A 13,741-nucleotide genomic window follows, 5' to 3' on the forward strand; every position below is an offset into this window, starting at 1 on the left:
GATTTATACACACGATTATTTTTTTGCACGGGTCAGTTTTTTACTATAACTCAGTCAATTTGAATCCGATCCACTTGATTTTTTGTCCACGGATAGTACTAACCATGTCTACCTGTGCACAAATTTTCATGTAAATTGGTTCAAAATTGAGTTATGATAGAAACAAACCCCGTCCAAAAATATAATCGGGTGGACAGAAATTTCTCCCAGAACTCTTCTACAGATTCCTTCAGTGATTCCTCTAGGCATTCTTACAGGAGTTCCTCCAGAAATTCCTCCATTTTCTCCAGAATTTCCTACAGAAATTTCTCCAGGAATTTCTTCAGAAATTTCTCCAGGAATTTCTTCAGAAAATTCTCCAAGAATTCATTCAGAAAGTCGCCCAGAAATTCCTCCCGGAATTTATCCAAGTAATCCTACAGGAATTCCTCCAAGAATTCCCCCAGAGTCTACCCACGAATTCTTTCAGGGATTCCTCCACGAATTCGTATATCCTGTATCCAATTTCTCTTTGTATTCCTTGAAGAGTTCTAAAGGAGTTCCAGAAGTTGGTAAAGGTGCCATCAGTTTACACTGTATAATATTCTTGATAATACCAAGAATATCATGCGGCTTGAACTGATCGAGCTTTATCACTTAGCCCAGCAGCGCTAGCGCGAGAAATTTGCGCATTTTATGTGTTGTCCCATTTAAGCTCAGATTTGTGTGAATCTTTATATTAGCGTGTATGGATTCCTCCTGAGATTCCCCCAGGAATTCCTCCAGGAATTCTTCCTAGAACTCTTCAAGGAATAACCCCAGGAATTGATCCTGGAATTCCTTTAAAAAATCCTGCATCAATTCCTCTAGGAATTCCTCCAGAAATCCTCCAGGGATTCTTCCAAGAATTTCCCCCAAAGATTCCTCAGAGGTTATTTCTTCAGAAATAACCCCAGAAATTTCTCCAGGAATTGATCCAGGAGTTCTTTCAGGAATTCCTTCAGAAATAACACAGCAATTCCTTCAGGAATTTCTCCAGATATTAGTTGAAAAAAGTAATGAAATCTCTTCAGAAATTCTCCCAGGAATTTCTCCCGCAATGTATCCTAGCATTCCTTCAGTTATTCTTCCAGGGATTCCCTAAGAATTCCTCCAAAGGTTCCTCCAGGAGTTTCTCTAGGAATTTCTCTATAGACTGTATCAGAAATTATAAATACACTAACGATAACCTGCCATTTCAATTTGAGCACAATATCCAAAAAAGTTTCTTCTAGCTCTTATAGTAAACATGCTAACGAAGCAAGTAATACCAACTTTGTTGATATTTCTGGTAAAAGTTAAAAAATAGGGCTCTGTAAACTGATTAAAATTTGAAGTTGCACAAAGTGGTCAAAATATGTAGCATAGTAGAAAAGAAAAAAATCTCATAGATAAAATATTTTATTTCCAAACACAATAAAAATTGCTGTATCGATAATAAAAGATATTTCTCAATTGGTAAGAGTAATTTTACTGAAATATTTGATCAAGAACCATCATTACGGCCCTTCTCAAAACAAAAATTTTGGTTTCAAATTTCTCAACAACACCAGTAGCAACAAACGTTAAGCAAACGAATGTCTTAATTACTGTTTACTGCATTCGTTTTTATGATATTACAAGCTTTACCATCTGAAGGATCGAATGAGCTGAAAAAATAAGTTTGTTTAGATTAAATGCGTTCAGGAAAGCTTAGAAACTGTGTGGTAGTTCTTATGTTCCGTAGAAAACCTTAAAAAATGAGAAACTTGATCTCCGAAAAAAATGTTGTGGAAATGCCTTTATCGATTTTTCCCAAATTTTGATCAAGGCATTCCTTAGACAACTTGTTGAGAAAGCGAATGTGATAAAAATTTAGATAATTTTTGGTATTTAGTGATAAAAAATGTTGAAATCATTAAAAAACACCTTTGTGCAAATGCAAATTTGAAAAATTAAGTTATTTGTTAGAGAACTCGACTGTCCTTTAAAATATCAAGACAATTGAAAGGAAATATAAAAATATGGAGTACAATATGCTATACTCTGAAAGAAGTCGGTAAAAATCATTAGAACAGTTCATTTAATTTAATAAACGAAGTGTATTTATAATTTCTGAAACAGTCTATAGGGACTCCTGCAAGGACTTCTCCAGGAATTCCTCCCAGAATTTCTCCAGGAATTCATCCATGATTTTTACCGGAAATACCCTCAGAAATTTATCCAGGAGTTCTTCCAGGAAATCCTTAAGAAATTGCAACAGTAATTTACTCAAGAATTACTCAAGGAATTAGTTGAAAAAAGTGTTGAAACCTTTTTTAGAATTTCCCCCAGAAATTTTCCCGGAGTTTATCCTGTTATCCCTTCAGGAATTCCTGGAGGGTTGTTCCTGCCATGGTTGCTCCAGGATTTCCTCCAGGAAATCCTCTGGGAATTTCTTTAGGGACTCTTAAAAGAATTCCTCCAAGAATTCTTCCGAAAATAACTTCAGGAATTTCTCCAGGGGTTTGTCTAAGAATTCCTCCAGAAGTTCCTCCAGCAATTCCTCTAAAAATTTCTTCAATAATTCCTCTAAGAATTTCTCCAAGAATGTTGAACCGATGCCCGATTTTCTCCACCTATCGATGGATCCTGCAATGCGCAGCCAGATCTTGCCGATCAAGAGGTCCCTAACGCAATCACAGGTAACCCATGTCACTTTGTGTATTGGTCGATGGAGTAAAAGCGATCCCCCGATCACCGTTCAAATCGCCTATCACGTTTTTGGAATCTTATCCACGACAACAATCAATTGGCGTTATAAGTTGTCCTTGTCTTGAATTTCGGCAGTCTCGGATGGGGCGTAAGATCGGATCATGATAAGGTTTCGATCTCGTGTTCTGAATCTGTTCACAATTATCCCCCTATTAATAGGTTCCCACTTTATGAGCGCAGCGTGGGTGTTATCGCTGAGCTGGAAACCAACTCCACGGGCCGAGAAGCGTATTCGCCTCGTCGACCAGAGTATAGCAGTTTTTCATTAGACGCCAATCTGTGTTCTCCAAAGTTTGGCCAACGGAGTGTCCTGGGATCTGAAGCTTCATACGGAATGCCTCATTGAGTATTTGTGCCATTTTACTCTGTTGGGCTAGTACTTTCCAAGCTCAAATTACTGTTCGTTGTTTCGCGATTAAAGTCGTTGCCGTTGGTAGTTTGTAATCTTTCATGTTCGGTTCCTGTATAGTACCTTGGGTTTCGGGATCAATAGGTTGTTGGCCTAAAGTTTCCTAACCACCGTGGTGGGGCTGCCACCTTAGGTATAGCTTCCGGTGGAGCAGCATTTCATACTCAGCCACTGTATGCCACAACAGACGCCGTTTTGAGCCGCTCCTCCTTGATGAACAGACGCTCGGGACGTACCTCCTCAATCTAACTGAAGTAAGAGGAATGAGTGTAATCAGTTTCGTACCTTTTAATTCCGCCCTATGTTGCTTATCCTTTGACAGATACGCGTATTGAAAGGTACGAAACTGATTACACTCATTCGAAGAGGGTATTCTGCTTAGAGGGTTCGGAAAATCGGTACAAGATCATGAAGTAAGAAGGACAACAATGCACAGGCTGCACTATCAGATAAGCACACAACTCTTAGCTGGCGGTCTTTGTCATCGATTGAACCGAGGAAGCATGATGTTGGAACTTGTGAGAAACAGAGCTACAGTGTATGAAACAATTGTCCGTACAGCAATTTTTTCGTCAAAATGATTTTTAATTCAAATGTTCATAACTTTTTTATAAGTCAAAGAAAAACGCTGAAATTTGGTTCAATCATAAACTATGTATTGGGGCTAGATTGGTAAAATTTTGAGTGAGATTGAATAAATTTTCAAAAAGTTATATAACTTTTGGTAAAACTAGATGGTTAATTAAACAAAATTTTAATACTCTGTATCTGTATCTCAAAGAATATTGGATGAAATATTTTCAAACTGTTTTGAGGGAACACTAACAAATGAACATTCAATACGCAATCTTGTAAGAGTTGATTTGTTCACTACAAAAAATATTAAAAATCTGTTTGTGTAGTTGGCGATATTAATAAATTAACCATATTTTACGTATATAATCTGCCAAACGTTTTCCACTAATAAAAGTGCATTAATTGAACGAAACATGCATAGGACCTACTCTGCACATGTGGTTTAGTAGGTCCTGTATAAAAAATATTACATTAAGAAAATTTTAAGAAGTTGAAAACACTTGGTACTTTTGTAGATCAAAATATAATTAATTGTAGATTAAATGTAGACTAATTTGTAGATCAAAATACCGTCGTGCGGGGCTTCTTTATACACTTTTTCATGGTTTTTCAACTTTATGACATTATAACTCCCAGACTAGTGAATGAATTTCCGCAATTTTTATACACAATAATTGTGAGTATGTATGTAGGGTGTATGCAAAATTTGAGCTAAATCGATAAATAAACAAAAAAGTTTTTCATACACCAATCGGACACATCTCATATAGAACCGGATGGGGGCTACTTTGGACATTTTTATCTATAACAAAACTGCATTTCAAATTCCAGGGTTATTTGGAAAACTACATTGTACCAATACTGTAGTATACTGTATCATAGATAATTTCAATAAAAATATGCGTTTTAAGATGGTTCTGTGCTACCTTTGGTATTATGAGCAGCGTGATATTGCTATATAGATAGCCTGAAAAAAGGGACCATCAATCCTTTATTTGGGCGAAACGGTCATTTATAACGTATAACGATACAAATATTCGATTGTATATGCTACGTTGATACATTTTAATTGAATTGATCAACCCTTTGAAATTTATGAACTGTAGAAACAATGCCTTCAGACCAAATGTTTTGATACGTTATGTATATTATATTGGTTTATTCGATGTTTTTTCGCGTCCTGACAAGCAATAAACGGTCTGTTTGAAAAATAATTTCAACCAAATGAAGGGAAAACTATTGCTTTATAATAGTTCCAAAGACATCAAACAGATTTGAACCATATTTTGAATTAAAAAAATCCATATTCAAAAGTGTCCAAAGTAGCCCCGCATTTCAAAAGTAGCCCCGCACGACGGTATGATTAATTTCCACTCACCCGTAACGTGGGTAGATTACCTTGGAATGGTGCGTTACGGTGTAAGATCTACCATTTCAAGTTTTGATCTTGCTATTTTCCAGCCTTGTTTATTTAAATGCAGGAACATTCCAGGATCAAGATTTGGTGTATTTTTTTTCACTCTTTATTTTTTTTATTTATTTATTCTATTTATTTTTCACTGCTAATATACCGTTTGTTTCAGAGGGATGAAGGTAAATTTAACCTATATATAAATAACAATTTACAAAAATATAACAGTGGAGAACGTATCACAATTCAATACTTTTTATCTATTTCAGATTTACAAGCAGGCAATAAACGATCAAAACGGCGAAGTATCTCTTTCTTTAGAAAGTTCAAGATTACCGTACGATACAGTGACAAGTAGACCACGATTTCCGCGTCGATTTATTCGTGCCGAGTTCCATAATTCGGTTTCTTTTCCGAACATTTACGATAATGTATTTTTGTTCGTCACACCTTTAACTTATATTACGCGTTGCGAACATTCGCGGATAATAAGGGCCTGTCCATAAACTACGTAGACTCTTAGGGGGGACGGGGGGGTCTGGCCAAAGTCTACGCTCCATACAAATTTCGAAAATTTTGTATGAACAAAAGTCTACAAAGGGGGAGGGGGGGTTCTGAGATGGCCCAAAATGAGTCTACGTAGTTTATGGACAGCGCCTAAATATGTACAACGGTTTTATTATCCGCAATCTTATTAACACGGGAACGTGAAAAAAATAATACAAGAATATAGTTCAAACACAAAAGCAACGATTCTAGTTGTTTAGTTGTCCATTTTTCTCGTAAAGCTACGGCGCGGGTTTCGGTTTTTCAGCATTGGCAGTAACACTAAACGGAATTGCATACAGTTTATTTTCTGACTGAGAAACGATAAGCTTAAAACGTGCGTTATTACGAGTTGATCCGACATAAGCGTGGTATAAAAGTTATTCATACCCGGTATACATATAACTAAATTTAATACACAAACATACAATAAAATTATTGTATTCTTCCGACAGCCGGCTGGCGGAAGACTAAATCATATCAAGGGTTGCATAGCTCACATTACTTACCAATGTGAATCCAGATCTATGTAACTTTCTATCCCTTCCCTTTCCCCTAACAAACTTCCTTCCTGTGACAAGCGTGGGGATGCGGAGGTACACACGGTCTCCAGTAGCAACGGATGTCACACCAACATTCCTTCCCTTCCCTGATGACCGTAAGGACGTGGCCGGCGCCGGTACTGACAATATAAAGTTTTGAACCTTCAAAATTGCACATTGAGGATGGAAAGCTACACCCAGGCCCCATCCATTTGGTTTTCTGTGTAATGTTGACTGTTCTGGTCAGTAACGGAGTAGCAACTACGAATTGTACGGTCATCTCATGCTCATGCTCAAAATATGATTAATTTCCAAATAATACTCTGAACATGTACAGATTTTTCATATTTTTTGTAGTGAATATAAAACTTCAAACAAAGCTGCATATGAAAGCCTTAAAGACCCAATAGACATGACAAATATTTGGCCAAACAAGCCCAACAAATGACCAACACAACGTAAATCATGGCAACCTCGGATGAATGTCGGACTACCATGGCAAATATTTGTCATTATGACAAACAGTCTAATGGCCCCTTTACACTCTTAGAAAAAATCATGTAAATTTATGTTCACTTGGATGCACATAAAAGGAGCGGCCCGTTTGACACAAATTTACGTCTTCTATCACAAATAAAGTCGAGCTAGCAATCGCTAGAGCAGAAGCGAGAAATAAAACATATGTAAGTAAAATAATGAACTGGATTCGAACTCTGGTCCGCTGATTGAGAGGCACGCACTATACCTCACGGCTGTATCACCGAGTTGTGAGACAAATGATAAATGTAAAACTGTTTCTACCTATCTGGTCAGATAGGTTTGTTGACATCTTGTGCAACCAACTCGAACTTACATGATGGATGTAAAATTGAGTCAATTTTGCCATTCAGTCATGAAATGTTTACGTACGTTGATGGTTTACGTCACTAATTTTTTAAGAGTGTAGGTATAAGCTGTTACACAACAAAAAATAAAAAAGTTTTATAAAGTACATATTGAGATATAATGTTTTAAAAATTTGTTCGAAAATCTTACAAGTTTTACTAAAAGTTCTATAACTTTCAGAAAACTGATTCGATCTCGCTCAAAATTTTATCAATAAAGCTATAATATATTGTTCATGATTGGTCAACATTTCAGCGTTCTTGATTGATGTATAAAAAAGTTATAAACATTTGAATGAAAAATTATTTTGAATTAAAAATTAATGTACGGACAATTGTTTGATACACTGTATGTTAGACACTCCTTATCGTCTCACTGTTTATCAGCCCTTGGATTGTTTTTACGTGCTGCTTTTAGAAGAAATCTTTGCAATTTGCATGTTGAAAACAACGTTTGGCAAATCCCAATAAAGGATGGACGTTGTATTTGAATCTTCCCCTATTGTACAGAGTGTTTCGGAATTATTCAATTGGAGCAATTTTCCCCCATCTGTAAATATGACGACACCATTTTCTCGAATCCGTCATTGCATCGTTCTTCTGCTGAATAGCAACCCTGCTGGAACTCGATTCGGTGTGGAGTGGAGCAGGTGGAGAAACAACACTCGCATTTTCTATAGTCCTCATCGCTCCCACCAGCTGATGGTATGGTCGTCCGCCTAGCTTCTTGGCTAGATCTTCTTGTTGCGGCACGGCTGTCAGTGTCTCCTTTATGAAATTGTGTGGGAATCCGGAAGTGGCGCGCGGGAAAGAGTACCACAGGCAAAGGGTGCCTAAGCCAGAAAGTTTCGTTTTTATTCTGTACTGTCAAGGTAGGAAGCAGCCGGCGACTGGCGACCACCTACGATACGAACGCACCAACAACGCCAAGGACAATGTGTCACCATGAAGAGCCATTATTCTCGTGAAGCGGAAAATTGAATACTTGTGCGGGATAAATTATGGGGTGCCGAGGGAAACTGTTGAAAGATTTGTTGCGTTGACCTTTTTTGTGCTTTTCCTGTGTGCTGGATTCCGTTGTTCGCTCATTCGTACGTGGGAAACAGGATGTGTGAATGGTTGATCATGATGGATTGGGGAACTTTTATATTTAAAGTAATTTCTGGAACGCTAGAAGAAATCGTGTTCGGAGAATAATTTGATTGGTGACGTTCATGACTTTCCATATGAACCATGCTTTGTGATACATTGGTTTGGTATGTGTCCAGTGAATATGACTACTAGACCTGTTCACTTTTTGTGACCTACCCGTGTCACATCACATTATCAATCCACATGCAAAAACAAGGCTTCAGTCTAAAAATGAGCCAAATTGATAAAGGTTTAGAGGTGTATCAAATCGATTTTGTGTTTTTTCGAGCATTTTCATGAGAATGTACTTCAATATCCAGAAAATTGCACCAAAAAGGTACCGAAAATGCCGTTAAAATATAGTTAGAACAATACTCTACAACTTTGCCGAAGACACTACGGTGTTGAAATTGCGTATTTCAAAGTTATTCAACCATTTCCGTTGAAAATCACCAAAAAATACAATATTTTTACGATTTTTCATGTAAAAGTCATGTAATTTTACATTGTTTTAGGTGACTAATTTTATGAGCTATTGCTCCTATGTGTTACGAACATTTCGTCCATACATCATTTTAGTGTAGAAATTCGTTTTCATTGACTAATTATCAAAAGTTTGTCACGTTGATACTAAAAATTGTACAGAGTTGCCAGCATAAAATAAAACAAGCATAAATAGCATTTTTTTGCGTCTCGATCCTGCTATAAGTTGATGAAACTACGCACTGCATCTCATTGCAATTTGGCATCATAGCATTGTTTTGGAACCGTAGAGTGCATAGTAAGAATGAAGTTTCCCTTCACCGTGTAGCTGTGCTGATTTATGGGTAGATATAGATAACAAGTAAGCTCCACCCACAGTTGTCTGTAAAATGTTGCATCCAGAAGCAGTTCCATCATCGTATTGAATTGTTTTAGCTAAATTGATCATTATCAAACAGTTGCTCAATATTTCGCCCAGCTGATCTCGTCGACACGATTTATTGTCAACAAGTATAAACTAAATATCTAGCTAGTCCTGTAATGGGCTTAATTGGCAGGTCCCGATCATTATTATTTGGGAGATTGCGTGTAAGTAGTCATGGCAGATTCATCATCCTAACTGCTACAATGAAAGAAAAAAAAAGTTTATCATGTATTTGAGCTTGAACCTGGGACCTTCTGATCCGCAAGCTCGAGCCTTACCATCTGCACCATTTCTGATACTTAAATCAAACGACATTAGAATACGATGGCATGACGCCTTAATCATGGGTAACTTTGTTTTAATTCGTGCTGGTAACTCTGTACGATTTTTAGTATCAACGTGACATACTTTTGATAATTAGTCAATTCCTACACGAAAACGATGTATGGACGAAATGTTCGTTATACAATGTAGTAATCGCTAATAAATTTAGTCACGTAAAACAATGTAATATTACATGACTTTTATATGTAAAATCGTTAAAATATCGTGTTTTTTCGTGATTTTTTAACTAAAATTGTTGAATAACTTCGAAATACGCTATTTAAACACCGTAGTGTCATCGGCAAAGTTGTAGAGTATTGTTCTAACTATATCTTAACGGTATCTCCGGCATCTTTTCGGAGCGATTTTGTGAATTTCTGAGTAAATTTCTGAGAAAACGGCTAAAAAAACACAAAACTGATTTGATACACCTTTAAATCTTTATCAATTTGGCTCAATTTTGGACTGAAGACTTGGTTTTACATGTGGATTTATAATTTGATGTGTCACGGAGAATCGGAGAAAAAAAAGTTTCAAAGTGAACAGGTCTAATGACTACCAATCCGACATCATCCTCATTCAAAGGCATCGACAAGATTATAAGTATTATCCAATGACAATTGTTCGACCGTCTCCGTCGAACGTTTGAAAGTTTTTGACGTGCGGGTGCTGAGTGAGAATCCGACTGCTGCGATCATTGATAAACCCCTCAGCCTAGCTCTCAGCAACAAACGCAAACGCAACACCACAGCATCGAATCCATCTACGAACCGGAGAAGCGAGAACGCAATCGTCGTCGCGCAGTTTTGGCGGAAATAGAAAAACGGGTGCGCTCACCGCACGACCGCACGAATCAACTGTACCGTCGCGGCGTTAAGATCGGGAAAACTTACCTTTTGTTAAATTTATCGTTTTTATTAAATAAAGTAATGCAGTTTTTTTTTGTTATTAGTAAAAACAAGTAGTATTTCCTCGATTCGCGACCGAAAACCTTCCAGGGTAGTGAAATTGATGCCTTCCAGGGCAATTGTGTAGTGGCCTTCCAGGGCAGAGTCCCAGCGCCTTCCAGGGCCAATGGGGTTAATAGTGCTTTTCAGGGCAAAGTGTGAAACTTCGAAAAGTGAACCATCAGAATAACGTTGGAGCTAATTTTTGGGCCCCAACAACAATAATGACAGAGGCGAACCAGCCAAGGGTCGAAAGTCTCTTTAATAAAGACAAATCAATCAATCAACAATAATGACATCCATTTCTCAGACGAATACTACTCTTTGTTGTATTATATAAGGGTGATGACAAAGTGCAATTGATGAAAGTATTATGTGAATTCAATTTTTACTCACCGAACAACGTGCTTATGCCTCTCGACCCAGTACTTGATCGCACTGCGAACCATCAGTTCCTGCTTCTTAGTTAGCCCGTTCGGATTTCCATTCATACCGTTGTTGTCGTTAAACGTTTGCAAAGTGGAAGGTGCCCTAAATTGGGCACCCCAATCCGCCTTCGAATTGTAGATTCCATTCAGATCGAAGTCCTTCGTGTCGGGATCTTTTTCTGAGGATGACAAAAAAAAAAAAGAACAAATAAGTGGTTAATTTGCCCATCGCTGCTGGCAAAAAGATCATTGGAGATGCCGGGTATCGATCCCGGTGCCTCTCACATGCTAAGCGAGCGCTCTACCATTTGAGCTACACCCCCGTTGCGATGGTTGCCAATAGTCCGCCAGTTGAAAAATCCACCACTGACCTACATCTGAACGTGTATTAATTTTAAGCCCTCCTCGCCGGATCAAAGAGCAACATGTTGATATAGTTCCAGCGACCATGCCGAACAAAACACACCGCCCCACTTCAATTGTAAATGCAACGATTTGAAAGCTCGTGTTAACGAACGGCTTGTCGCTGTTGCCACTTCCATTTCATGTTGCCCGGTAGCTCAATGGCAGCATAGAAGCAAAGCACTGGCAATAATACGACGACGGTGGCGACGGTGGAAAGATACACCATCCCGATAGTAAAACGGGGTTTACATACTGGCACAGAGTAGTAGCTGCACGAACTCTGTACAGCGGACAAGCGATGGCGATGAAAGGAGACCGTGAATAAATGCACTGCACGTACCACGCCTTGCAAATGTGTACAACCTACTGCTCAGCGGTGAGTTGGAATTGGAATTTGTTCAGTAATAGGGGCATCTGGGGTAATATGCACTGTCGAGGCAAAACGCACCCCCTTGATTTTTCAGGAATTATCGGTTTTGGAGCTTTGAAACCTTGCCAGTCTAATAGAACGTCCTTATAAATGAGTACCTGGAAAATTTTACATATCTGCGTTACGTAATTAGTGAGAAAAATGAATTAAATCAAAACGCAGGTTTCTGATGTAATTTCTCCGATCGTTTGTCGAACGATTTGATGGTGAAAACCGACCAAATATCTTAAGCTGTTGTATTTATTCAGGTAATTGAGGGTAATACTAAGCGTAGAAATAATAACATAAACAGTAATGTACATAAATTATATATTTTAAACAATTTTATTTTTTACTCTTGATTGGGGCAATATGCACTCCAGGTGTTGGGGCAAAACGCACCTATAGAAAACAAGCTGTAATCATATCTATGAGCACTGTGTAAGTAATCGCAAATGAAATTGAGCTATTATTCGTCTTAAAACCTTAGAAAACATCCTTTTTCTCTAAAAAGGGAAGAGATTTATAAACTCGACAGTGCATCTTGCCCCAATGTTGTGGTGCGTCTTGCCCCTTTGTTTGAGTGCATCCTGCCCCATTGTTGTAGTGCATTTTACCCCGAGCATGGGTGCATACTGCCCCGCATAAACATACGAAGCCGTAATGTTGGTCTTCACAAAAAACGTTATTTTCAAAAGCTATACTGTATTAAGGCCAAAGTTTTGTTCGAGATCGCTTAGAATGCAAGTATTTGCAATGAATGCATGCAATAAAACAATAAATTATTGTCGTTTTATATGCATTTGGACGCATCTTCCTTAACTGGTGCGTATTACCCCAGAATCCCCTACTAAGAAGGATGATAACCTTTCGTAATATTGTTAATATTGTTTGTTTTTGTCCCACCTACCAAAAATATGGAAAAATTTTCTAATTTGTACTTATAAGAAATTCACATCTCTGACGTTCGAGAAATATCGTTCGCCAAGTAGCATTAAGCTTAGCTAGGATTGTTGATGGTTTCATATGAGTCAGATAACCGAATTTAAATGGACAATAATAATATAAACCAATACCAATGGCAAAGATCCCAACGAACATAAAGAATATGCGAATCGAAACTTGGTACGAGGAAATGCTGATCTGTCAACTAGGGTCTGGGACCATTTGGGCAGAAGCACCTATTTTGGGCACTTGCTGCTATAACTCAGTCAAATTCAAATCAATTGATATGAAATTTTGTACATGGCTAGAGACTGTGCGTATCTTACCGTATTCCAAAAATTAAGTCAATTGCCTGAAAATTGACTGAGCTACAGCAGCAAGTGCCCAAAATAGGTGCTCCTGCCCAAATGGTCCCAGACCCTACATTGGGAGCCTCACCGATCTACTGTAAAACCACTTGTTTAGCATCGTAGCTCTGAAAGACGTGTGTTGGACAGAATTCGCGATGCGAACGTTTAGAGATAATCATATCATTCACCAGAGTTGCGGCCACGCGAGTTAAAATCAGCATTTATCGTGATGGACGATATGCAGATGAACGCGTAATCGGCTGGTGTCCGACCGACACACAGTGGGAAAAAATATGTATAAAACGCGAATAAATTCTATATCTCTGCTCGGAGTGGATGGATTCGAATGAATTTTTGACACGATCTGCCAAAATCTCTACAGTTTCAGATAAGCAGGGTGTCATTCGCCGCACGATGCTGGAATTCGGTGTAATGGGCCCGTTTTACCCCATTATCTATCTTTTTCACCTTTTTCGAAATATCTTGGAGTGCAAAATAAATTATTTATTTAATTCGTGTTTGTGTAAAAACTTCAGTAGTATCGAATAGATCTGATTTGGCTCACCGCACGGCATTAAAAATTGAAATATCTTCATATAATCCCGATATCCACTTTTTCTTTGAAAATTCACATTCATCTCCGCCCGGAGTAGAACGCAATCCTTAAGAGCAGGACCAACCCTATGTCAAATTGCCGCTACTATGGAAGTTTTTACACAAATACGAGTTGAATAAGTAATTTATTTTGTACGCCAGTTGGGAATAGATGAGATTTT

General features: G+C 38.0%; 1 protein-coding gene across 1 annotated transcript in view; it reads right to left on the reverse strand.

Annotated features, from left to right (window-relative positions):
* The window catches only part of LOC109433389 (odorant receptor coreceptor), a 79,078-nt gene that overhangs the window by 36,909 nt on the left and 28,428 nt on the right, over positions 1-13,741 (reverse strand). Inside the window, exon 6 of the mRNA XM_029877254.2 lies at positions 10,825-11,035. Within this exon, the coding sequence (XP_029733114.1) occupies positions 10,825-11,035 (211 nt within the window). The remainder of the gene's footprint in view (positions 1-10,824; positions 11,036-13,741) is intronic.

Source organism: Aedes albopictus, chromosome 3 (genome assembly GCF_035046485.1).
Source record: "Aedes albopictus strain Foshan chromosome 3, AalbF5, whole genome shotgun sequence".
Lineage (NCBI taxonomy): Eukaryota > Metazoa > Arthropoda > Insecta > Diptera > Culicidae > Aedes > Aedes albopictus.